Source organism: Balaenoptera musculus, chromosome 12 (genome assembly GCF_009873245.2).
Source record: "Balaenoptera musculus isolate JJ_BM4_2016_0621 chromosome 12, mBalMus1.pri.v3, whole genome shotgun sequence".
In the NCBI taxonomy this organism is placed as follows: Eukaryota; Metazoa; Chordata; class Mammalia; order Artiodactyla; family Balaenopteridae; genus Balaenoptera; species Balaenoptera musculus.
This window is the reverse complement of record NC_045796.1, coordinates 26,113,328-26,140,535: the sequence shown is the minus strand read 5'-3', so window position 1 is coordinate 26,140,535 and position 27,208 is coordinate 26,113,328. Positions and strand designations below refer to the sequence as shown.

Here is a 27,208-nt window from a genome sequence, read left to right as displayed (position 1 = left end):
TGGCGGTCGGGTGGACCTCGGACAAAGGAAGGACCACTGTCCACCCGCAGCAGGCACAGGGAGGCTGCGGCTTTCTGCCCATCTCCTCAGCACACACCCCATCCTCTACAAGCTCAGTTCTGGCCGAGCGGTGGAGGGACGGTCGGGAGCAGGATGGTGGCCGCAGTGGGGCTCAGGCATCCAGATCTTGCCCAGAGCACTGGCCACATCTCGGTTCTGTTTATCATCCTCAGAGCAAATACAGCCTTGAGTGAGTGTTGGTCGACTTTCAAAGATCATTCTAGGGTTGAAAAACTCATCTTGAGAGGGACATGTGAAAGGGCCAGCATGAATCGGCCTGGAGCACAATGGGTTTTAATGTGGAGGCTGGTGACCCGCTACTCTCCATTGTTTTCACAGGCAAAAAGAGAAAAAGAGAAAGACTTAAATAGCACCCAAGCAATTTCTATGGAGTCAAAAAATGGCCTGATTATGGAACATCAGAGTGGATTATCCAGGATAGTCTTTCCTAGTAACTGGACTTATTCTGGGATGAGGGGGTCTCTAGTCCCAGGTCCTATTGGGCACAGTTTGGAAGCTGGCAGCTGTACCATGTGTTGTGACTCTTCTCTGAGTTTACCGTGATTAGGTGACCGCCCCACCCCCTGCCCCAGTAGTGGTTACGTGGAGCTATCAGGTCCCAGGGGGACATGGCTGCATGGAACCCCTGAGTGAGGGCCCACTGTGGCCAGAGGGCCAGTCCGCCATATGCGCACTCATTCTGGGATCTCAAAGTTAAGGAGGTGTTTCCCGAGTCCTGACTAGAGCACGAGAGAGAGGGAAGAGGACCCTTTGGGAAAACTCACGCAAACAGCCTAAGTCCTGATAAGCCAGCGCGCTGGACAGGACGTACCTGGATAAACAGAGCTCTGTTCCCAGACTTTCACCGAGGAGTCCTTACCCCACCTCCAGCCTGTCTGGTCCAACTCAAACAAAAGTCTGTATAGCGGGAAGAGAGGGAGTGGGAGTGGAGAGCGAGGGGGAGAGAGGTGGCTATCGCCAGAGGAAGGGGGACAATTCAGGAGGACTGTAAGGCCGTCTGAGCTCCTTTGTATCTCACTGTGGGGTCGCCAGAGCGGGCCCGGCTGAGCTGCAACTTTCAACGGCTGCTGTGTGTGACTCTCTCCAGGGTGTGCGAGTATGTGGGCACGTTGGAGCATACCCACTTCAGCGACGGCACCTCTCAGCCCCCGCTGACCATCAGCCAGCCTCAGAAGACCCCCCGAGGCGGCCTCCTCGGGGACCCGGAGAGCGAGGGCTCACCCCAAGAGCAGAGCCTGGAGCAGGGGAGCTCCCTGAGCGCGGCCCCCGTCATCCAGCCCCTCTCCATCCAGGAACTCGTCCGGGAAGGCAGCCGAGGCCGAGCCTCCGACTTCCGTGGGGGCAGCCTCATGACGGGCAGCAGTGCCGCCAAGGTCGTGCTCACGCTCTCCACCCAGGCCGACAGGTGCGCGCTGTTCCCGCCACGCCCCGGGGGGCTGCCCCCCAAAGAGCACCCATCGTCTGCTGGCCACACCACATGCTTCTCTTCTGCTCTCAAAATCCTCCCCAGGACAACTTGATTTGTTAGCCAGTCATTGCAGCCTCTTGTAATTTTTTTCAAGTACGTCTCTGTCTGCCATCACACTGAACACTCACAATGAACTCTTTTGTCTAGTGGCTGAGGCTGGAGGCTCGGGGGCGGGGTCAGGCAGCCCGGGGCGAAGGCTCTGCCCTTACTCTATGACCACAGGCAACTTCCACAGGCCCTGCTTTCTCATCGTAGAATAGGGCCATAAAGTATCATAACTCTCACAGGCTAGCCATAAGGTTAAATTAATTAGTTCGCTGGAAGTAGTTAGGACAGAGCTTGGCAAATAGTAAACATTTGCTATTTTTATGATAATATTTTAAAATCCTGCACCCAGGAGTGTGATCTAAATTGATGCCCAGAAGTCACATTAAGATGTAGAGGGAGGAATCAGCAGTAATTCCAACTGTTAGGTGGTTCTCCTTTTTTAAAAAAAAAAAAAGCATATTTATTAGAGAAAATGTAATCTTAAAACATTTAAGAATTTATTGCAAGACTAATGTATACCATTTGTTCCCCTAGTATAATAAGGCTAAAGTCAACAGTTGTCCCAATTTGTCTTCAAAAAGGTTTTTCTTTCTGCCTGTGCAAAATTACAATAAGGTACTATTATTTGTGAGCTATGTACAAACGATAATATATTGTGATTATTTGGCTGCTTGTTCCTGTGGCTGCACATGAAACTAGACAAGAATGAGCCCCCTCTTTCCTGTTATCTGCTTTTCTGAATTGAGGTGGCCCTTCTTGATGCGGAACGTGCTTTGGTCACCTTCACCTGGAGACCATCCCACTTCACTCTTCCACACCTGGCAGCTGTGCCCCAGCCGACCCAGCACAGGCGCAGTGAAGTTCACGTGGGAGGACGGACAGCAAGGGCGTAGAGATGTGGGGGGAGCGTCACTGGCTGGGCTCAGAAGACTCGAGTTCACTCCTGGCTTTGACACCAACCAGCTGCAGGGTTGAGTCTGTGTGAATAGTTGCACTGAGATTCAGTTTCTTCAGCTACCAACCTGGTACAATAATCCCTTTTTCCTGTCTATCCAACAAGGTGGCTGTGAAAGTGTTTGGGAAGCTGGGAAGTGGCATACAGGTGTCAGATGGGATATAATATTCACCACTCTTTTCCTACTAGGAAAGAGGAAGAAGAAATGATTAATGGGATCCAGAAACCAAATGGTGTTGAAATTGAAATTAGAAAACACAAGAAAAATATATTTGTTTAGATAATTTGTGAATGATTAATCCACTGATTCCCATCTTAAAACTTGTGTGCCTTGTAGTATCCCTTCACGAGGGCTTTGTTATTCAGTTCCTATTGGAGACACTCTCCCTTACCCAGAACATGGCACCCCATAGGGCTGCTTGCTCTTCTGGGGTCACCACGGATTTGGAGGGCAGGCATCAGGATGACCCCGGAGCACAGGGAGGTTGGCTCGCCTCATTCCTCATGTGCCACATAAACCGGTGTTTGATCCCAACATTCCAAGTTCCAGTGAGCCTCTGACCCTCCTCTAAGCCCTGCTACCTGTGCTTACCTCCTTCTCCCTAATCCTTCTAGAAATGTCTGTGCCCAACAGAGTGGAAAACAAAAAGAACCTGCAAAGTCCTTTATGTTAGGGAATATTCGTTATTCCAGTACATACTTGAGCTTCACCACGTCCACGGCTCTGGGTATATGAGTCAGAGGGGTGAGAAGGTCAGTCCCTGGCCCTGGGGGGCTTACAGATCAAGTTTACTCTGCTTCTGAATCCTCCTGAGAGCCAAGCCCAGCACTAAACTCGCCAATTGTAGCCCAACAAAAGCCTTGATTAATTTGCTGAGTTTTTTCTTTAGCATAGCTTATGGAATTGAAGCTAATTGTAAGAATTCCATTCCCAGTGTTTCAGTTTCTGGGAGCAATGCTTTGCCATCTTTCAACTTCTTGCCAAATGTTTTATGAGTGCCCATCTCAGCTGAGCTAGGCCATGGGGCTACAAAGATTATTTTTTTAAATATGGTCTGTACCCTTCAGATTAGAATCTTAGAGTAGACTTGTACTCAGTAATAAGAGATATAATAGTACTGTACATTTCTTTACAGTGTTTACACATTTTCATTAATCACATCTAAGAAAATTACCATAATCATTCTGCCATAAAGACTTTGCTGAATTGTTTCTAAGTAACAAGTCTTTTTGTTTCATCCAGGCTCTTTGAAGATGCTACAGATAAGTTGAACCTCATGGCTCTGGGAGGTTTTCTCTACCAGCTGAAGAAAGCATCGCAGTTCCAGCTTTTCCGTTCCGTCACAGAAACGGTTGATTACTCACTGGTAATGCCAGGTAATTCTTTCCCGGCAGAAACCGTGCCATGAGGTTAGCAGGAAACAGCCCAGATCTCTGATACCAACAGCCTGCCTGAAGACTTGAACCCACATTCCCTTCGTACACAGTCACCTTGGCTCGAGTGAAAATTTGTCATCTGGTGTTGAGGCATGATCGTGGCGGATGGGGGTTGGCGGTTTGGGCGGGGTATCATTCTTTGTGAATGGAAATGTTGCTGCCACCGTTGTTGCGGGTATTACCGCCGGAGCCGGACTGTGTTCTGCTAAATCTTGTGCTTGTGATCTAGAAACGGGGTGGCTACTCAGGGTGCAGATAGCTTCACATGAGGGTAGGAACTCCTCTCCATATCACAAAGCACACACCTGCCTTAGTCCAGCCTGCTTGCAGAAGCAGCTTCTAATTTCAGAAGGGCCTGGGAGAGAAAAATGGAAGGCTTGACAGAAGCCTCAGGCCACTCTTAGAAAAACTGCTCTCAGGGCATATCCCTTTAACAGTGGGTCAGTATCGCTGTCTTCACGGATGAGGCCAGATGAAGGAAGGCCCTCTTGAAGGCCAACACGTGGAAGAGGGGGTAGAGTTGTACTGAATCACCCAAGCGTCCCAAGTGGGTGGCAGGTTGCTCACAAACGCAGCTGTCCATCAGCAGCCAGGGTGGTTGTGCTGTAACAGTGAGTACGCTGTCCCCAGGGCAGAGTCACAGAGCCGTGTGCCAGGATTGCAGTGGTGGCAGGTTGAAGTGCACAACCTCCGAGGTCCTTCCATCATCAGGAATTTTGATTCTTACTGCAGATTCTAATTTGAGAACCATAGTCCTTTCCCGTGAGTTTTTAATAGACTTTAAAACCTTAGCTGTATAAAGCCAACTTCCCAGATCCAGCCAACTGCCAGAGCATCTCTGAGCCCAGGGACCACTTTCAAAGTCTTCTTTATGGAGAAATCAGCAGACTCTGAGCTTACAAAAAACCACGAGCAGTGAGGGTCAGGAAGAGGCAGCAGACCTAGGGGGAAGAAGCATTGGCTTTGGAATCAATCAGATCCAAGTTAAAATGCTGCCTTCACTACTTACCAGCTGCGTCATTTTAGGCAAGTTGGTTCACCTTTCTGATCTTCAGTTTTCTAATCCGTACATGGCAGTAGTTACATTTACTTCTAAAGGGTTGCTTTTAAAATTAAAGTGATTACAGACATAGAGAACAGACTTGTGTTTGCCAAGGTGGGGGGTGGGAGAGGGATGGAGTGGGAGTTTGGGATTAGCAGATGCAAACTATTATATATAGGATGGATAAAGAGCAAAGTCCTACTGTATAGCACAGGGAACTATATTCAATATCCTATGATAATCCATAATGGAAAAGAATATAAAAACCAATGTACATATGTGTATAACTCAATCACTTGGCTGTACAGCAGAAATTAACACATTGTATATCAACTATACTTCAATAAAAGTAAAAGTGATTAAAGACACAAAGAACCAACACAATGTCTGATGCAGAGTAAACAATCAGTAAATGTCAATGATTTTTGTTGCTGTCATTTTGAAGTTTATTTGATACAGCAAGACTACTTAGAAAGGCACATTCTGGTTGGAAGAGGCTGACCGTGATCAGTATCTTGTAGGTGTATGGGAGAAGCAGGAGCACATGAGCAAAAAGAGAGTGGAGAAGACTAAGGTGACAGTGGCAGAGAAGTAGCAAGAGATCCGAGTAGGCAAGGATTGTACGGAAGCAAGACAGAGGTTAGATCGCATGTTATTGGGTGCAAAGGGGCCTGACCTGCTTGGCAAGGGCTTCAGAGGTACCATTAAGCATTGACCAAGTGGATGGTGGCTGTAATGGATGGGGACGGTAACAACAGTAACAATATAACTAAGTGTGTGTGGTAGGCAGTCTATGCCAGACCCTGTGCTAAGTACTTTATGAGCGTTATCACATTTCATCCTTGAAGTAACTTTAAGAAGTAGATACTATCATCGCCACTTTTACAATGAGAAAGTGTGGATTAGAGAGGTAAACTTCTGGTCCATCGTAACCCAACTACTACATGATGGAGCCAGGATTTGGGCCTAGGCAGCCGATTCCCTGGCCCTTCTACTTAACCACGACATCATTCCTCCTTATCAACAGGCATTGTTTGCCTGACAATTGTAAATGTCAGGGATGCTACAGTGAACAGGAGAGGTGGGTCCTGGCTTTGTTAAGTGAATCACCTGTTCTTTCTTCAATCCAGGCTCCTTTCCTGTCTTGGCAAATTCATACCGAATAATCCCACTGATCCGAGTACGGCTCTTTGATTTTCATCCTCTCTCCATGCTTGAACAGGTCAAACTGTTTCTGAGTTTTGGATTGATGGCTTTCATGGTCTTACCTTCCTGTAGGAGAAGTGAAATCCACCCAAGACCGAAAAAGCGCCCTCCACCTGTTCCGCCTCGGGGACGCCATGCTGAGGATCGTGCGGAGCAAATCGAGGCCCCTGCTCCACGTGATGCGCTGCTGGAGTCTTGTGGCGCCGCACCTGGTGGAGGTGAGCACCTGGAAAGTGGGAAGCCCAGGGGCCTCTTGCAGCAGAGCCAGCACAGGGGTCTCCAGTCAGCATGGGACAAAGGACACTGTGGCCACAGCAGTAAGGTTCCCATCACCTGGTCGTAAGCATCTTTGTTCTCTGATTATACCTTATGGCACCTGAAGAATTGCCCCAAGGGCAGCACTGCCCTGGTATCACTCTGACCCTCTTTCTTTAAAACTATGTGACTCACCTAGACACCTCACACTGCCAGTTTCTTATACTTCATGGTCTGCTATCAACCTAAGTCTGGAGTTTCATTTTTATACATGAATATAACAATGTCTTTTGTTCTTGCCAGGCTCTCTTTTCTAATCGCTAAACATATTCTGGGCAGTGCCTTCTAAGTAGGGGAAGCATAAATCCTGGTTTTCCCAACAAAATTAACTAGGACCCCTTTGACTCTCCAAAAGAAAGCAGTCCATGTGATAGATTTTATGGTAACTCCATCTAAGCACCTCAATACATGATGACTGGCTACTTCTAAGATGATGGGGAAATTGTTGCCCTGTTTCACAGTGATAACTATTCCAAATAGTCCTTTAGCACTTACTTGGTAGAGCTATGTCATAAAATAAAGTATTTTTGGGAAATAAATTTACTAACCTGAGAACATTCTAGTAAGGAAAGGGGGTAAAAAATAGTTATGGAGAAACAGTATATCAGGTATGTATGATACTATAATAAACCACCCCCAAAGCCTAGTGACTTAAAACAATAACTGTTTATTTAGCTCATGATTCTCTGGGTCAGAAATCCAAGCTGAGCTGTGCAGCTCTTCTAGCCTGGGCCAGTCTTGGCTAATCTCAGCTGGCCTTAATGTGTTCACTTGTGGTCAGCCTCTGCAAAGACTGGGGCCAGCTGGTTCATGACTGGTAAGCCTGGGCAGATGATGGTCCTCTCTATGTGGTCTCTCCTCCTCCAGCAGACTAGCCCTGGCTCAGTCACATGGCATTCTTAGGATTCCAAAGGAAAGCAAGAGGGCAAACCCCAAATCAGAATTGCTTTTCAATTCTCTACTTACGCAATATTTGCTATTGTTCCATTATCCAAAGCAAGTCACACATCCAAGCCCAGGGTCAGTGTGGGAGAGGACCACTAAAGGACACGGATACAAAGATGTGAGCCAATTAAAGCTGTATTGGTGCCATCATCCCACATCCCTGAGGGACAAATGTCACATCTGATCTTCATATGTTTGGGGCATGGCTAACAATGAGACCATGGGTGGTTTCCAGACTAGGTTCCGGTGTCTTTAGTCAGCATGTTCTATACCACCCAAGAAAACTGTCACGTTACAGGAAAAAAGAAGAAGAAATTATTAGAAACTCTTATTTTTCCAGAAACTTCAAAGTGAGATTGGAGATGTGTCTGATCAGTTGGTTAAATTATTTAAAATGCAATTTAGTGTGCTGTTCATTGATATTTATCCCTTGAAATCTTTTACTTTAGCAGAATTGCTGCTTCCACCTCCCTACAGTAAGGTGTGTTAGGAAGACCTTCAGAACCAGATTCTTAGTTGCTTGAAGTCCTGAGGGTGTTTGACTCTCTGAATTTTTCAGGCTGCCTGCCATAAGGAAAGACATGTGTCTCAGAAGGCAGTTTCCTTCATCCATGATATACTGACGGAGGTTCTCACTGACTGGAGTGAGCCACCTCATTTTCACTTTAATGAAGCACTCTTCCGACCTTTTGAGCGTATCATGCAGCTGGAGTTGTGTGACGAGGATGTCCAAGACCAGGTCAGTGTGTCACGGTAGCAGTGCTGCCATCATTGCCATAGCCTGCTGGCTCTTGTTGAGGGCACTGGCAGGACTGTTCTGTGAGTGCTGCATATTTAATCTTTCCAATAAGCCTATATGGAATCTGTGACAAGAAGAGGTTAAGCAATTTAGCTAAGGATTCGTGATGAGTGATTGGTGGAACTGGGATTTGAACCAGGCAATCTAGCTGTAATAGTCTATTCTCTCATACCTAGCCTATACCCGTAACCACTCTCATATTCTCTACGGAGAGACAGATGGTAAAGAAACTAGCTAGAGACTTCATATTTATCTAGCATGATGGTGGGCTAGGAACACAGACAGATTCTCTGTCTCTGAAATCTACTAAAAATGTTAAACAAGGGTTAAAATTTTTATTTTAAATATCATGTACACACTGGCAAGAAAGTAAGGAATAGTAAGATGCCCAAAACTAAGTAACAACGGGAAGCCCAAAGAAGTAAGCAGAGCTCTGAGACTTGATTGGCCATGAGGGAATTGGCCATCAGGTGAAGCTGAATGTCTGCATTCAATCTAAAATAATTGGCTCATTAGTAAATAGAATGTCATGAATACAGAAATAAAATAATAAAAATAGACACACACACTGTCCCTAACTCCCCACCAGGAATCCAGATATTGGAGTTATCAGAGACTGACTTTAAAATAACTATGCTTATTAAGTTCTGAACAATGTTTAGAAAGATTTAGGACAGGAGGAATTTTGACTATGGTGGCATGAAGAAGTTAGTGAATCCCCTCCACAAAAATCAAGTATACGAAAAGAAAAAAATTGTCAAAAGCAACCATTTCAGGACTCTTGCAGTTGACCAAGGGCAGACAACAAATTGAGTAGCATTTATGGTGAAAAATAGTTCTTGCCAGAACTTTGGTTAAGAACAGTGGGAGTCTGTGACCTTCTTGCTGAAGATGGAAGTAATCACTTACTCACAAGCTGTTGGCAAGAATAGTAATTTGACCAGTGTGGGGCTGACTGGGAAAATCAGCTTTTCTGTGCTAAGAGACAGACTTGGTTTGAAGAAGAGGAAAAAAGACCATTGGTCTGTCAACTAAAAGTGGTGAATTCATTAGGAAATGAGCAATAGAATAATACTACAACTTTGCTAGCCTAAGACTGCAGTGGTGAACCAGTAAGAAATGTAACGTGGGACTCTGGAAGCCAGAGATTTCATAGAATGACTAGGTACGTCCGTCATGCATCTCTAGCTGACTGAAATGTGGGCATATATAGGATAGACCATACAGATCCCATCAGAAAGTAAAAGACCAGAGAGACTTAGGAACTGGCTGAACTTTGTATATTCTCCCCAGCCTGCACACACAGATTGGAAGCCTTAAAGACTCAAGGTATTTGAGCAGAATCTCTGCCTACTTCATCAAGTGACAACTAACCTATGCAGACACGGGGACAGCACTAGGAAGTCAGGCTGAAAAATAAAAATAAAGAAATTTAGTAGAGACATTATTGGTGCCTCATGCCATGGGAAGAGTAGAGACAGATTCTACAGTGTAAGTCCAAGCAACTTAGTTAAATAAATAAATAAATACTCAAAAATAAATCCAGCATTGCTACAATATATTATCTAAAATGTCCAATGTTCAGCAAAAAAAAAAAAAAAAAAAAAAAATGAGATATGCAAAGAAATAAGAAACAGTCATGTATACTTGGGGGAAAAACAATAAATAGAAACTGACTTAGAGTGAGACCAGATGTTGGATTAAACTAAAACCAGGATTATATATATCCAAAATGCAGATTTGGAGGTGGGAAGACAAGCAGACACAGGATCTAGAAGAGCTAGTGACCTCTACCAATGATGCCCTCGAGGTAGAAATTACAAAGTATTTAGCCAAAGAATTCTGGTGCACATGGTGGGAAGAGGGTTCTATTCACTGGGTCCTGGCTCTGGCTTGGGATGTTAGATTAGGGGACAGAGACTTTAAGCAGCTATCATAAATAGGTTCAAAGAATTAAAGGAAAATATGATGACAATGACTCAAAAATAGGGCATCTAAGTAGAGAAATGGAAACTGAAAGAATGCAAATTCTAGAGTTGAAAAGGACAATAACAAATGAAAAATCCACTAGATGGGCTTACCAACAAGATTTGAGATGGCAGAAGAAAGAATCAGTGTAAGATTGGTTTAACAGCTCAAAAATCAATTAATGTCATGTATCTTATTAGTAGAATAAAGGATTGAAACCCTATGGTCATCTTAACAGACACAGAGAAAACATTTTACAAAATCCATCACTCATTTTAAATAAAAAATTTTCAAGAAATGAAGAATAGAAGGGAGTTCCCTAATTGGATAAAGGGAGTATTTGAGAATCTTACATCAAACACTACACAATGGTCAAGGATTGAATGCTTTTTCCCAATAATTAGGAGCAAGGCAAAGATTTCCATCTTTACCAGTTCTATTCAACATTATGACTTTTACTCACTGTACCGAAAAATTAAAGGCATCCAGTTTTGAAAGGCAAAACTGTCTTAGTTCCTAGACAACATGGTCTTATATGTAGAAAATCCTAAGGAATTTATTTTAAAAGTTACTAGAATTAATAGTGTGTTTCGAGACTTCCCTGGCAGTCCAGTGGTTAAGACTCCGCGCTTCCAATGCAGAGGGTGCAGGTTCAATCCCTGGCCAGGGAACTAGGATCCCACATGCCATGCGGCGCAGCCAAAAAAAAAATAGTGAGTTTAGCAAGGCTGCCGGATACAAAAACAATGTATTAAAATCAATTGAATTCCTATATTCAAGATGTAAGCTATCAAAAATTGAAATTAAGAGAACAATTCCATTCACAAGAGCATTGAAAACAAAATATTTAGGAATAAATTTAGTAAAAGACGTGAAATACCTGTACACTGAAAGCTACAAAACATTGCTGAGAAAAAAATAAAGAATATTCCAATAAATTATGAGATATGCTACGTTCATGGCTTGAAAGATAGTATTTTTTAAATGGCAGATTTCCACAAGTTCATATATAGATCCAGTGCAATTCCTATCAAAATATCAGCAGACTTTTTTGAAGAAATTGGGAAGATTCTCAAATTTATATGCAAGTTCAAAGGATCTAGAATAGGGAAAACACATTTGAAAAAGAACAACGAATTTGGAGAATTTACACTACCCGATTTTAAAACTTCAGTCATCAATCCAGTGTGGTATTGGTGTACGGGTAGACCTATAGATCAGTGGAACTGAATAGAAAGTATAGAAATAAATTCTCACATGTATGGTCAATTTTTGACAAAGATGTCATTGCAATTCAGTAGAGAGACAGGATATTACTTTTAGCAAATGGTGCTTGAACATATACAATAAAAATGAACTTACACCCTTCCTCTTACCATGCACAAAAAATAACTCAAAATGGGTCATAGGCTTAAATAAGAGCAAAAACTATAAATGTTTCTACAAGAAAGCATAGGAGACCATCTTTGAGGCCTTCGCTTATGCAAAGATTCTTTAGAAATGACACCAACAGGATCCATAAAAAGAAAAAAATTGATGATTTGGACTTCATGAAAATTTAAAACTTTTGCTCTTCAAAAGACACCATATAAAAATAAAAGAAGAAGCCCAAAGCTGTGAAAAAAAAATTTGCAAATCATGTATCTCAGGAAGGGCTTACATTTAGAATGCACAAAGAACTCTTAATAACTCAATAAAAAAAGACGACAATGAGAAGACAAAAACCTAACTTCAAAAACACCAAAATATTTAAAAATGGCTTGTGAAAACTTTTAGCAACATTAGTCATTAGTAAAATGCAAATTAACGTGATACGGCTGCTTATTTAGAAGACTTCTCAGTGAGTTTTTCTAGGTTCTGATTTTTATCCTTCACTAAAATTAACCCAGAAATAGGGAGCAGAGAAGCACATCATTCTTCCCAGAAATTCGCCTGCTTCTCAGAAGGAAAAGGCGTTAAATGCTACCTCCTTTGCCTCTGCAGGTCGTCACATCCATCGGTGAGCTGGTTGAAGTGTGTTCCACCCAAATCCAGTCGGGATGGAGGCCCTTGTTCAGTGCCCTGGAAACAGTGCGCAGTGGGGACAAGTCTGAGGGGAAGGAGTACCTGGTCAGTGACTACTCCATGGGTAAGACCGTGTGTTGATTTCGTACCCTGAAACTTGTTTAGTAGTTCTAAACCGTAATTATTATAGCTCTAAGGCTTTTGAGTGGAATCTTTTTGGTGGAATCTTTAAGATTTTCTGTATACACGATCACGTCATTGTCAAAAAGAGGCAATGTCACTTCTTCCTTTCCAATTTGGATGTATTTTATTTCTACTCTTGCCTAATTGCTCCAGCTAGGACTTCCGGTACGATGTTGAATAGGAGTAGTGATAGTGGGAAGAACGTGTGGATGATTCTGGCTATGGAGCATTAGTTCTTTATGCCAAGCTTCATGCTATCAAAAGAAGTCAGATAGGGCTTCCCTGGTGGCGCAGTGGTTAAGAATCCGCCTGCCAATGCAGGGGACACGGCTTCGAGCCCTGGTCTGGGAAGATCCCACATGCCACGGAGCAACTAAGCCCGTGTGCCATAACTACTGAAGCCCGTGAGCCACAACTACTGAAGCCCGCGCCTAGAGCCCGTGCTCCACAACAAGAGAAGCCACGGCAATGAGAAGCCCGCACACCTCAGCGAAGAGTAGCCCCTGCTCACCACGACTGGAGAAAGCCCACGCGCAGCAACGAAGACCCAACACAGCCAAAAATAAATAAATTTTTAAAAAAAGAAGTTGGATAATAGGGAAGACTGGCATTCAGCTGTTTTAGCAGCAGGAAATGAGCTGGTGTATCAGGAACACAAGTTCTGAGTTCTGCCAGCAAACCAAGAACACTGAGCGTTATCAGGCCCAGCTCTCAGTGACAGATTGGACAAAAGGCCGAGAGACTTCTGTTGTTTCACTTATACGTATCTGTGTTGAGTTCTTTTGTAAAGCCAAAAGAAAAATGTTATCCACTTGGCTAGGAAGAAGCAAAAAAGTATCCAAATAACAGGGAATTCGAATTAGGGAGATCAGGTCTGGCTGGAAATAGACGGGCAGCCATACAGCAGGCCCGGTGACCAGAGGTGTTGTGTCAGGGGTCCCCAAGACTACCCCTGCACTTAGAGACCCATCAGAGGGACTCCTGGGACTCAGCATGTAGTTATGCCAAGATTTATTACATAGCTCAGACTTATTACACGGCTAACAGCCAAGATTTATTATGGCAACATAGTAAGGACAAGCCAGATCCTAAGGGGAAAACACAGAATCCCTGCACAGGCTTCCCTGAGCCCTCACCGTCCCACGAGGGGCTCCCACAGGGCACACTCTTCCTCCAGCAGGGAAAATGCAGCAACATGTATGACCATAGGGCAGTGTGTAGGTCTTTCTGCCCAGGGAAGCCCACTAGAGACCCAGCTAAGGGCTGGTCACTTAGGTACCCTCTGCCTAGCATATTCCAAAATCCATACTGCCTGAAAAAAAGCAGGGGTTCAGATTAAACCACATTGTTTGCACCAACCATCCAGTCACAGTGAACCATCCAGTTAACTGTTGCTTGGGAATATTCTGAGAGCCAGCTTCCCGGACTCCAGCCCAGGGCCCACTGTGCAAGCAGGCCTTTCTAAGGATAGCAGCCTTAAGCCTTCTATGTTAACTCTTTTCGGCTCAGGTATGAATAAATTAGTATATGCCATCAGGGGTTTATCTAAACCTTCCCTATAATAATGTGTGGAGGAGAATTCCAAAAGACCACATATTTAATCGCCCTATGTAGACCTACACATTGCCTCAGCCCTGTGTTCAGCCGGCTTTGCCCTGGTCCCTCTACCAAGCTCTCTTCATAGCCTTCCTACAGTTCCCTCTGCAGGCAAAGCTGAGAAGGACAGCATGGGAACCAAGCCAGTTATCCAGTCAAAAGGCCCAGGCTCTTCTCTTCTCCAACAGACCTTTTTTTTTTTTTTTTTTTTTAAACATCTTTATTGAAGTATAATTGCTTTACAATGGTGTGTTAGTTTCTGCTTTATAACAAAGTGAATCAGTTATACATATACATATGTTCCCATATCTCTTCCCTCTTGCATCTCCCTCCCACCCTCCCCATCCCACCCCTCTAGGTGGTCACAAAGCACCGAGCTGATCTCCCTGTGCTATGCGGCTGCTTCCCACTAGCTATCTATTTTACATTTGGTACTGTATATATGTCCATGACACTCTCTCACCCTGTCACATCTTACCCCTCCCCCTCCCCATATCCTCAAGTCCATTCTCTAGTAGGTCTGTGTCTTTATTCCCGTCTTGCCACTAGGTTCTTCATGGCCTTTTTTTTTTTTTTTTCCCCTTAGATTCCATATATATGTGTTAGCATACTGTATTTGTTTTTCTCTTTCTGACTTACTTCACTCTGTATGACAGACTCTTAACTCCATACACCTCATTACAAATACCTCCATTTCATTTCTTTTTATGGCTGAGTAATATTCCATTGTACATATGTGCCACATCTTCTTTATCCATTCATCCGATGATGGACACTTAGGTTGCTTCCATGTCCCGGCTATTGTAAATAGAGCTAACAGACCTTTTCTAAGGCTCTGTGGAAGGTGCTGGGAGTATGGGCAACCTGAAGGGTAGAGCCTTAACCTTCTTTAAACTCTACAATCTTCCTCCCTCAGGAAAAGGCCAGGCTCCGGTGTTTGATGTATTTGAAGCCTTTCTCAATACCGACAACATCCAGGTCTTTGCTAATGCGGCCACTAGTTACATCATGTGCCTTATGAAGTTTGTCAAAGGACTGGGTAAGTGGAGCCCTCCTTTCCTGCCTCCTGACGGCTGGGGACCCTCTCCTGGACGGCTCTGCGCGGTCTGGCTGCAGTAGGCAAGCAGGCATCCTGGTATAGGGGCGGATGGCGCTGTGCCGTGCGCTCAGACGCACAAAGCTTACTGTAAACGCGGCTTTGGCTCTGTCCAGGGTTGATACTTTCCATTGTGTTCATGGAATAATTTTATAATGAAACATGTCTTCATATATGATTTTACTCCAACTTCTTTTTGAATCTTAAAACATTCAATATTATGTTCAATGATTACCCTCACACAGGAAACTACTGTCCTCGGTGTCACATGATTAGAAGTCTATTAATTAGTCTATTAGCCTAATTAGAGTTTGAGTTCCCAGCTCTTAAGCAAAAATTAAGAATGCCTTCCCCCAGACCTTACGGATTACAAAACGTATTTTGAAGGTGTAGAAGTCACCCTTCTTTGAGACTTCGTGTGTTTTAGGAACTACCTAGCTGATTTTATGCTTAATTTAGAAATACTTTAACACAGTAGAGTCTTGCTGTACAGCATAACCTGCTGGATCAGATGTTTGTATAACACGTGTTTATCTGGGGTGAAATGGAAGGTAGTGGCAGTTAGTTAAACCCAAAGTCTAGAAGGAACTTAAGTCTTCAAGTTTTGAGAGATTCACCCTGGTGTGCTCTGAGACCTGGAGCCTTGAGAACCTTTTAAAATATATATATAAGGTTCATAATATTCTTTTGTATTCTTGCAAAATAACTGACAATTTCTTTGTAAAAGAAAATAGGACACAGAGAAGCTAGGTGACATCATTCATGTTCCCCTTATTTTGGAGCAGGAGTAAAATGCAAGTTTCAAGACAGGCTGGAGGCCACAGGTCTGATCCACAGACCATCCTTGTTATATTCTATTCTTACATACACCCATTCTATGCTTCTGTATACCCTGGGAAATAGAGGGCTGAGCTGAGGGGCAACCATGAAAGCCCCTCACTTATCCACTTTACATACTGGGCTTCAGAGGAAGGTTTCTTTTGAAAGACAGAGTAAGATTTTATTCTTTTTAAACTCTGCTCTACATTAAATAGAAGCCAAATAGTTTAGTATCTTAATCATAATAATACCTTAAAGTAATGAATCTCTGCCTTAGTAAAAAATCCAGTCCTTGTTTAGAAAAAACTTTCCTCCTGTATTTCTCCTTTACTCTCTCAACTGCTACCTCACTCACAAGAGTTCTGACGCCAGATGTGTGGGCTTTGTTCCCACACCAGGCAGTTCTCCGTGATACCAGCTGGGTGTCCTATTGTCAATTCAATTCTGACCCCAACCAGAGTTAGACCAGCAGACCCCACAGGTGAAGGGCTCAGTCCTATGAGACTGCCCCCTGCCATTTCAAATGACAATTACAAGGAGAAGGTCCCCAAGTTACCCACAACTTCTGTTTAACTTGGCTACAAATCAGAGGTTCCCATGACCCCCCATCCTTTGGATTCAGTGATTCGTTAGAACAGCTCACAGAACTCAGGGAAATGCTTACATTTATCAGCTTATTATATAATAATAGATATGATAAAGGATACAGATAAACAGCCAGATCAAGAGATTATATAAGTTGAGGTCCAGGAGGGTCCCAAGCTCAGGAGCTTCTGCCCTCATGGAGTTGGGGTACACCCTCCTCCCAGCATGTAGATGTGTTCACCAACCCAGAAGCTCTCTGAACGCCATACTCTGGGGATTTCTTATGGAGACTTCATCATGTGGCCATGATCAATCATTAACTCAATTTCCAACCCCCCTCTTCTTCCTACGGTCTTTCTGGTGACCAGCCCCTGTCCAGGAGCTTACCAAGCTTTGCCTCACTAGAACAAAAGACTCTATCACCCAGGAAATTCCAAGGGATTTAGGAGCTCTGCATCAGGAACTAGAGTTGAAGATCAAATATTAGAACCAAAGATGCTCCTAGTAGTCTTATCATTTGGGAAATTAGGGTTTTAGGAGCTCTGTGCCAGGAGCCAGAGGCGGAGACCAACATATGTATTTTCCATTATTCCACAACCCTATATTTTATTTAAGAACCATTATTATTGGTATTGTTTGGTGAACAGTCGAGGGCCTGCTACAGGGGCATGGTGACCTGTACATGCTATGGGGATACACAGATGAATATAACATGCTTCCTGCCTGTGAGAGGCTCACAGCCTCTTCTGGGAAACACACACAAATCAATAGTCACAGTTCAGGAAGATCAATATTTTCATAGAGGCTAGAAAAAAAAAAAAGCGCTATTTAAACTGAAATGAACAAGCAGCTGAGACGGGGTGCTTGGTAGTAGGGCCATGCAGACTTCAAAGGGAAAGTGACATTTGAACTTCGCGGTGTGAGCTCCTGTGGGTTTACTTTTCTAAGAGTAGGGTACGTTGGAGGTGCCACAAAGGAGGGATCCCAGGTGATGAGTTGGAAAGAGAGGAAAGGGCCAGGCTCTAAAGGGCCCTGCATGCCACACCGGGAAATCGAGAACGTGCAGGGAAGGTTTTGAAGCCACCGAGTGGTGTATCACGTGTGACCTTAGAAACTAAACTAGCAGGCATGTGCCCCTGTGGGTAAGGACAAGAGGCTACGGGCAGAGACCAGTGTGCAGGAGTTTGGGAGAGAGCAGAGAGGATGGAGCTCAGGATATTGTAGAGGTGGGATCCGGAGGGCTTGGACTGCACTGATGTGGGGCCTAAGAGAGGGTGGAACTGAGGTTGACTCCCCAAGTTCCTTGCCAGGACTGATGTTTCCCAGAACTAGGATATCCAAAAGGAGTGGAGGAGAGGAACAATAATGAATTCTATCTTTGGACACTGGGACATGTTGAGTTTCTATGAAATATTCAAGTGGAGATGTTAGAAATTTTCACGGTAGAAATGTTAGAAATTTGAGATCTTATCTCAGCGAGGGAGCTGGGGCCTGAAAATGGAGATGCAGAATTATCAGTGAGCATCTGAGGATATTTAAAACAGAAAGATTCCATTTTTTTTCTGTGAATTATGAGGTGGAGTTACTTGTCTGTGGCTTGGGGTCAGTGGGCACAGCCACGCTGGCTGTGTCTTGCCCGCCTCCAGGGGCCGCCCCGTGCACAGACTTTGATGTGTGACAGCAGCCTCTGTAAAAAACTTGGAACACTGTGATTAACAGGATAGGAAATGGATTTATTTTTTATTCCCACTTGGTTATGTCAACATGAATTTGAACTGCTCTGTGTTTTTATACTCTAAGGTGTGTTAATCTAAACCAGGGGCTGGCAAACTATGGCCCACAGGCCAATGCCCCCCACTCAGAGTTTTTAGAAGTAAAGTTTTATTGGAACACAGCCCTGGTCATTTGTCTGTGGTTGTTTTTGTGCTGTTGTGACAGAGTTGAGAAGTTGCAACAAAGAGAGTGTGACCTGCAAAGCCTAAAATATTTACTGTCTGACCCTGTATTAAAAAAAAGTTTACCAGTCCCTGCTCTAAAATATACAAATGGTTATCTTTTCTTTCTTAAGGAGAAACATGCCTCTTTGTCTCCTAAATTTTAACTAATACCTAGTAATTATGTCTGTTTACCCACAGGTAAGGGTGCCGGTTGCTACAATTGTAGACAGTTAGAAACAATTACAGTACTGCGGAATAATTTTATTAAAAGTATAGAAGTAGATTCTTACATGAGAAGAAAAATGATAATTTCCAACTACTGTATGCCTATAGACTATCTAGATGCCCTCTAGAGATCTGTTAAATTTCTAGATATATACACACAAAATAGAAGTCATTTCAGTTCAATTTAGTAGTCTCCATCCCCAAACCCCAGATGTTTCAGATCTTCCCAGAGTCTTCCTTTATCATCACTGTTTAGTGCTGAGTCCTGGCAACGAAGGAGGTCCTTTTCCAAACAGAGAGGGCCCTAGTGCTTCCTTTCTGCCCAGCACATGGCTGGTCTCGAGGATCATCCTGTCATCAAAGCTTCAGAGTCACACCATCAACAGCAGGGCCCAGGGAAGTGAATTAGAAAAATTGCATTGTGTCCAGGTACAAAAAACCACCATCCAGCCACTGAAAGTACTGTTGCAGGATATGGAAAAAGTGGTCATTGTTTAGTGAAAAGGGGAGTTACAGAACAGAATAATTTCAACAAGGTAAGATGTACAGCGTGATCCCAAATGTGTTTAACATGTACACATGTAGGGGGAAATTTGAGTGAAAGGGTTGTACAATTTGGAGTAATTTTTCCTTTTCTATGTTAGTAGACGTTTGGGGAACTCATGCTGTATGACTAAGTAGGTCTTCTGTTATAAGGGGATAAACAATATTTGTCTCTGTCTCCCCTGCTGCCCCCAGGGGAGGTGGACTGTAAAGAAATCGGAGACTGTGTCCCAGGACCCGGAGCCACGTCCCCAGACCTGTGCCTCCCTGCCCTGGATTACCTCAGGCGCTGTTCTCAGGTACGCAGGCCCCGAAACCCACCTCAGAAGATGTTTACAAAACATGCATGGCTGTATTTTGTGGATGCCCGAGAGAAGTACTTTCTGCTGTCTCTGAGGAGATTGGGGCTTAGATGTGGAGTATAAATTTTTGTCCCCCCACTTCTACAAAGGAGAGAAAGAAAGTAATGAAAATGTACTAAAACACACAATTGGGTTTTGAGATCTCTGAAACGTCTCATTCATACTCCGCGATACATGAACTACCATAATCTCTATATCTGTGTCAGGCTAAGAGGTCACAGGAAATCCTCCCGATGGTACGAAAACATGGACAGTGGGCTGCACACAGTGAAAAGAGACATTAGAAAAAGTAAGAGGGTCGTATGCAGTCAAGATCTAGTAAAAAAAAAAAAAATCCAATGAAACATCATTTATCAGTGTGAACAGTGACCTTCCTTATGCGAAGTCCAGTGACTCTCTGTTGTTACCGTGTCACACGCCCGTGGAACAAGATGATGGTCCCTTCTCAAAGCCCTTTCTCCCTGGGCTTCAGCGACACCCCCTCTCCGTAGCTCTTCTCCTGTCTTCTAAGGTTGTGTCCCTGGCGTCCTGTTGTCTGTCTGTTCCTCACTCTCGCTTGGTGATAGCACTGACAGCGTTAAGCCCCAGGGCTTTAGAAAGGATGCACAGCCCTGATTTCCTCCTCCAGCCGCTTCCACAAGGCCCACATGACTGGACCCCGCCACCTTTCCCCCCTCACTCACTGTGTTCGCCGCGCTCCCTTTCTGTCCCTCAAACACACCCTACTTGTTATTGCTCAGGGCTCTTGCTGTTCCCTCGGCCTGGAAGTTTCTCTCCTCAGATCTCTGTACGACACGCCTTATGGTCCAGATCTCATCTGAGACATCATCTCCTCAGAGAGACCAGGGCTTAGGTATCTACCAACTCCCTGCCAGCACTCCCCACACACCTAGGTCGCTCTTTCTAGGACCGCCTGTCTAATTTTTCCTGTAACGTTTCTGTCAGAAATTTTATTTATTATTTGTGAAAGGAGTATGTCTGTAAGACGCACAGGGCAGGATTTCTGTCTGTCTCGCTCCCAGCTGTTTCCCTAATTTCTGAAACAGTAGGGGCACAGCAGGCACAATTCTAATTCGTGAAGGTACAAGGCTCCTTGGGAGTCTGTCCCAGTAACAGATCCCGGCGGGCTGGGCCGTAGCAGTGAGAGGGGAGTTAAGAGCCCGAGCAGCCTGTTAGCTCTGCTTCTCATGCCTTCATGGCACCCACCCTGCCCTCGGATTCCTCCATCCCCCATGTGCCCTCCCTCTCCCCCCCCCACCCCACCCCCGTTTCCTTGATGTTGAGTCAGGGGAAGGGAAATCAGAGTCTGGTATCTCGTTTGCCTACAGACTCTCTTCCCAATGATCCCCATAGAACACTCTCTCTTAGGCAAAAATTCTTGACATGTTTATGGTTCCCTTCACAGGTTTATAAAAGTCTATAAAACTCCTATGCAATTAAGATGCTGAAAAGGTATCCACAGAATCTTTTCCTCTACCTTTTTGTTGCCACTGAATGCTGTTTCAGCTGCTTCATGGGATAAATGCCTCTTGTGAACTGCCTTATGAATCCAAATCACAAGCAAATTTAAAACTTTGCTACAGTGGGAGCTTTTCTGGTTTTCTCTCCACCTTCTCTTCCGGTATATAGTTTTGTTGTCATTTAATAGAGTGCAGCTTTTTCCAATATATAATTGCAATTTGGTATTTTTAATTTAGTTGTTGGCCAAAATCTACAAAATGCCCTTGAAGCCAATATTCCTTAGTGGGCGACTCGCTAGCTTGCCCCGAAGACTTCAGGAGCAGTCGGCAAGCAGTGAGGATGGAATTGAGTCAGTCTTGTCTGACTTTGATGATGACACTGGTAAGTTAATTGATTGGGCCTAACCAGGTTATTTGCTCTGTTTGTATTCCCAAAAGCCTAAGCCATGAATTCAGTAGTTTACAGATCATGAATGAGCATCCACTTATGTTGTTATTATTTATAATTCTAACAGAACAAGCCTACCTAAAGTTTCCATGGACTCTCCGAAAACATTTTACATCAATGTCTCCAAACCAATGCTTTTTAGATGGATACCTCCATCTAAAACCAGTGTAGATTTTCAGATTCCACTAAATATAGTTTTTAACTCCAAATTCTTTTGAATGTAGCAAATTAGACTGTGGTTGCTTTTGGTGCATTGATACTTAAATTGGCTGGTAATTGTCTTTAATACCATCTAGGAAACACAATCATTATATAATTACTTCCTGTAGGACTATCTGGTAAGAGACTGGGGAAATTAAGCCATTACTGAAGACAGAATCTGTTTGTGACTGGTGAAGCTGAAGGCTCATTAAAAGAATGTGTTTCAAATTAGTTCCTGTGTAATTTCCTGTGAATTCGACTTCAATCTAGTAACTTTGGATAATTTTCAGATTGGTTCACTCATGTTCACATTTGCTGTCTTCTAATTCGGATGACCCTGTCCTGTTTCTAGACTGAAAAATGGAAATGATATCCTGAAAGAAGTCTAATGTCTGAGCATAGGTGTTTCAAACCCTTGCAAAAGGACTTTCTGGGGAAGGTTTCTTAATTTGCTTTTTTGTTTGTTTTTAATTGTTCTTCTATTTTATTTTTCAGACACAAACTCACGGGGATATCTAGAAATTTTCCAGTTTTCCATAGGGATTATAAACAGTAAAACCTTACAAATTCAGATTAGTTTTTAGGAAAAAATATAGGAAAGAATAAATATCTACTGTAGAGAACGATTAAATATTGGAAATTGGCTAGATGTTGCCTAATAGAGGTTTCATTTTTAATGATTAGATAGGAATTTTTACATAGCATCTTAAACCTCCAACCCAGACAGTTAAAAGCAGAAGCTAATATTGCTTGTCTATAATACAGTCTTTAAAACATTTGTAAACAGTTTGTATATGTAACAGTGAGCATTCCCTGCCCATTTGTGCAAATCGTTAATCCATTTTTTTTCTAGGCAGCCCATCTGAGGTTTCCCACAGTATAAATTCATTGAGGGCTTTAAAGTTATAATTATATATGAAACATAGCTAGATCAGAGAAAAGAATAAAAGTAAAAGCTTTAAGTTAGTATTAAAAATTACTTCTCATCGCTAATATACTTAGATATTATTCCTCTGGTTTCCAAAGGCAAATAATTGCTTTTCCATTTTCTTATGGAAATTTCAAACACATATAAAACTAGACAGAATGGTATAATGAACCTTCATGTACCTATCACCCAGATTCAACTTTTTTTTTTTTAACATCTTTATTGGAGTATAATTGCTTTACAGTGTTGTGTTAGTTTCTGCTGTATAACAAAGTGAATCAGCTATATGCATATGTATATCACCATATACTCTCCCTCTTGCGTCTCCCTCCCACCCTCCCTATCCCACCCCTCTAGGTGGTTGCAAAGCACTGAGCTGATCTCCCTGTGCTGTGCAGCTGCTTGCCACTAGCTATCTGTTTTACATTTGGTAGTGCATATATGTCAGTGATACTCTCTCACTTCGGCCCAGCTTACCCTTCCGCCTCCCCGTGTCCTCATGTCCATTCTCTACATTTGCATCTTTATTCCTGTCCTGCCCGTAGGTTCTTCAGAACCTTTCTTTTTTTTTTAGATTCCATATATATGTGTTAGCATACGGTATTTGTTTTTTCTCCTTCTGACTTACTTCACTCTGTATGACAGTCTCTAGGTCCATCTACCTCACTACAAATAACTCAATTTCGTTTCTTTTTATGGCTGAGTAATATTCCATTGTATATATGTGCCACATCTTCTTTATCCATTCATCTCTCAATGGACACTTAGGTTGCTTCCATATCCTGGCTATTGTAAATAGTGCTGCAATGAACATTGTGGTACATGACTCTTTTTGAATTATGGTTTTCAGGGTATGTGCCCAATAGTGGGATTGCTGGGGTCATATGTTAGTTCTATTTTCGTTTTTAAGGAGCCTCCATACTGTTCTCCATAGTGGCTGTATCAATTTACATTCCCACCAACAGTGCAAGAGGGTTCCCTTTTCTCCACACCCTCTCCAGCATTATTGTTTGTAGATTTTTTGATGATGGCCACTCTGACCAGTGTGAGGTGACATCTCATAGTAGTTTTGATTTGCATTTCTCTAATGATTAGTGATGTTGAGCATCCTTTCATGTGTTTGTTGGCAGTCTGTATATCTTCTTTGGAGAAATGTCTATTTAGGTCTTCTGCCCATTTTTGGATTGGGTGGTTTGTTTTTTTAATATTAAGCTGCATGAGCTGCTTGTATATTTTGGAGATTAATGCTTTGTCAGTTGCTTCATTTGCAAATATTTTCTCCCATTCTGAGGGCTGTCTTTTCGTCTTATTTATAGTTTCCTTTGCTGTGCAAAAGCTTTTAAGTTTCATTAGGTCCCATTTGTTTATTTTTGTTTTTATTTCCATTTCTCTAGGAGGTGGGTCACAAAGGATCCTGCTGTGATTTATGTCATAGAGTGTTCTGCCTATGTTTTCCTCTAAGAGTTTTATAGTGTCTGGCCTTACATTTAGGTCTTTAATCCATTTTGAGTGTATTTTTGTGTATGATGTTAGGAAGTGTTCTAATTTCATTCTTTTACATGTAGCTGTCCATTTTTCCCAACACCAGTTATTAAAGAGGCTGTCTTTTCTCCATTGTATACTCTTGCCTCCTTTATCAAAGATAAGGTGACCATATGTGCATGGGTTTATCTTTGGGCTATCTATCCTGTTCCATTGACCTATATTTCTGTTTTTGTGCCAGTACCATACTGTCTTGATTACTGTAGCTCTGTAGTATAGTCTGAAGTCAGGGAGCCTGATTCCTCCAGCTCCTTTTTTCTTTCTCAAGATTGTTTTGGCTATTCGGGGTCTTTTGTGTTTCCATACAAATTGTGAAATTTTTTTTCTAGTTCTGTGAAAAATGCCATTGGTAGTTTGATAGGGATTGCATTGAATCTGTACATTGCTTTGGGTAGTATAGTCATTTTCACAATGTTGATTCTTCCAATCCAAGAACATAGTATACCTCTCCATCTGTTTGTGTCATCTTTAATATCTTTCATCAGTGTCTTATAGTTTTCTGCATACAGGTCTTTTGTCTCATTAGATAGGTTTATACCTAGGTATTTTATTCTTTTTGTTGCAATGGTAAATGGGAGTGTTTCCTTAATTTCTCTTTCAGATTTTTCATCACTAGTATATAGGAATGCAAGAGATTTCTGTGCATTAATTTTGTATCCTTCTACTCTACCAAATTCATTGATTAGCTCTAGTAGTTTTCTGGTAGCATCTTTAGGATTCTCTGTGTAAAGTGTCATGTCATCTGCAAACAGTGACATTTTTACTTCTTTTCCTATTTGGATTCCTTTTATTTCTTTTTCTTCTCTGATAGCTGTGGCTAAAACTTCCAAAACTATGTTGAATAGTGGTGAGAGTGGGGCAACTTTGTCTTGTTCCTGATCTAGAGGAAATGGTTTCAGTTTTTCACCACTGAGAACGATGTTGGCTGTGGGTTTGTCATATATGGCCTTTAACATGTTGAGGTAGCTTCCCTCTATGTCTACTTTCTGGAGAGTTTTTAATCATAAATGGGTGTTGAATTTTGTCAAAAGCTTTTTCTGCATCTCTTGAGATTATCATAGTTTTTCTCCTTCAATTTGTTCATATGGTGTATCACATTGATTGATTTACGTATATTGAAGAATCCTTGCATCCCTGGGATAAATCCCACTTGATCATGGTGTATGATCCTTTTAATGTGCTGTTGGATTCTGTTTGCTAGTATTTTGCTGAGGATTTTTGCATCAGTGTTCACCAAGAGATATCAGCCTGTAGTTTTCTTTTTTTGTGACATCTTTGTCTGGTTTTGGTATCAGGGTGATGGTGGCCTCATAGAATGAGTTTGGGAGTGTTCTTCCCTCTGCTTTATTTTGGAAGAGTTTGAGAAGGATAGGTGTTAGCTCTTCTCTAAATGTTTGATAGAATTCATCTGTGAAGCCATCTGGTCCTGGGCTTTTGTTTGTTGGAAGATTTTTAATCACACTTTCAATTTCAGTGCTTGTGATTGGTCTGTTTATATTTTCTATTTCTTCCTGGTTCAGTCTTGAAAAGTTGTGCTTTTCTAAGAATTTGTCCATTTCTCCCACGTTGTCCATTTTATTGGCATAGAGTTGCTTGTAGTAATCTCTCATGATCCTTTGTATTTCTGCAGTGTCGGTTGTTACCTCTCCTTTTTCATTTCTAATTCTGTTGATTTGAGTCTTCTCACTTTTTTTCTTGATGAGTCTGTCTAATGGTTTATCAATTTTGTTTATTTTCTCAAAGAAGCAGCTTTTAGTTTTATTGATCTTTGCTATTGTTTCCTTCATTTCTTTTTCATTTATTTCTGATCTGATCTTTATGAGTTCATTCCTTCTGCTAACTTTGGGGTTTTTTTGTGTTCTTCTTTCTCTAATTGCTTTAGGTGTAAGGTTAGGTTGTTTGAGATTTTTCTTCTTTCTTGAGGTAGGATTGTATTGCTATAAACTTCCCTCTTAGTACTGCTTTTGGTGCATCCCATAGGTTTTGGGTCGTCATGTTTTCATTGTCATTTGTTTCTAGGTATTTTTTGATTACCTGTTTGATTTCTTCAGTGATCTCTTGGTAATTAGTAGTGTATTGTTTAGCCTCCATGTGTTTGTATTTTTTACAGATTTTTTCCTGTATTTGATATCTGGTCTCATAGCGTTGTGGTTGGAAAAGATACTTGATATGATTTCAATTTTCTTAAATTTACCGAGGCTTGATCTGTAACCCAAGATATGGTCTATCCTGGAGAATGTTCCATGAGCACTTGAGAAGAAAGTGTATTCTGTTGTTTTTGGATGGAATGTCCTATAAATATCAATTAAGTCCATCTTGTTTAATGTGTCATTTAAAGCTTGTGTTTCCTTATTTATTTTCATTTTGGATGATCTGTCCATTGGTGAAAGTGGGGTGTTAAAGTCCCCTACTATGATTGTGTTACTTTTGATTTCCCCTTTTATGGCTGTTAGCATTTGCCTTATGTATTGAGGTGCTCCTATTTTGGGTGCATAAATATTTACAATTGTTATATCTTCTTCTTGGATTAATCCCTTGATCATTATGTAGTGTCCTTCTTTGTCTCTTGTAACAGTCTTTATTTTGAAGTCTATTTTGTCTGATATGAGAATTGCTACTCCAGCTTTCTTTTGATTTCCATTTGCATGGAATATCTTTTTCCATCCCCTCACTTTCAGTCTGTACGTGGCCCTAGGTTTGAAGTGGGTCTCCTGTAGACAGCATGTATACGGGTCTTGTTTTAGTATCCATTCAACCAGTCTTTTGGTTGAAGCATTTAATCCATTTACATTTAAGGTAGTTATTGATATGTATGTTCCTATTACCATTTCCTTAATTGTTTTGGGTTTGTTATTGTAGGTCTTTTCCTTCTCTTGTGTTTCCTGCCTAGAGAAGTTCCTCTAGCATTTTTGTAAAGGTGCTTTGGTGGTGCTGAATTCTCTTAACTTTTGCTTATCTGTAAAGGTTTTAATTTCTCCATTGAATCTGAATGAGATCCTTGCTGGGTAGAGTAAT

The 27,208-nt window shown here is 42.3% G+C and overlaps 1 protein-coding gene across 3 annotated transcripts in view; it reads left to right on the top strand.

Moving 5' to 3' along the window:
• Positions 1-27,208, top strand: part of ARFGEF3 (ARFGEF family member 3) — a 207,729-nt gene that overhangs the window by 143,598 nt on the left and 36,923 nt on the right. For all 3 annotated transcript variants that reach the window (XM_036871783.1, XM_036871784.1, XM_036871782.1), the window contains 8 exons: positions 1,169-1,486; positions 3,796-3,929; positions 6,310-6,455; positions 8,057-8,236; positions 12,248-12,392; positions 14,964-15,086; positions 19,448-19,551; positions 21,312-21,456. In XM_036871783.1, coding sequence (XP_036727678.1) covers positions 1,169-1,486; positions 3,796-3,929; positions 6,310-6,455; positions 8,057-8,236; positions 12,248-12,392; positions 14,964-15,086; positions 19,448-19,551; positions 21,312-21,456 — 1,295 coding nt within the window. The remainder of the gene's footprint in view (positions 1-1,168; positions 1,487-3,795; positions 3,930-6,309; positions 6,456-8,056; positions 8,237-12,247; positions 12,393-14,963; positions 15,087-19,447; positions 19,552-21,311; positions 21,457-27,208) is intronic.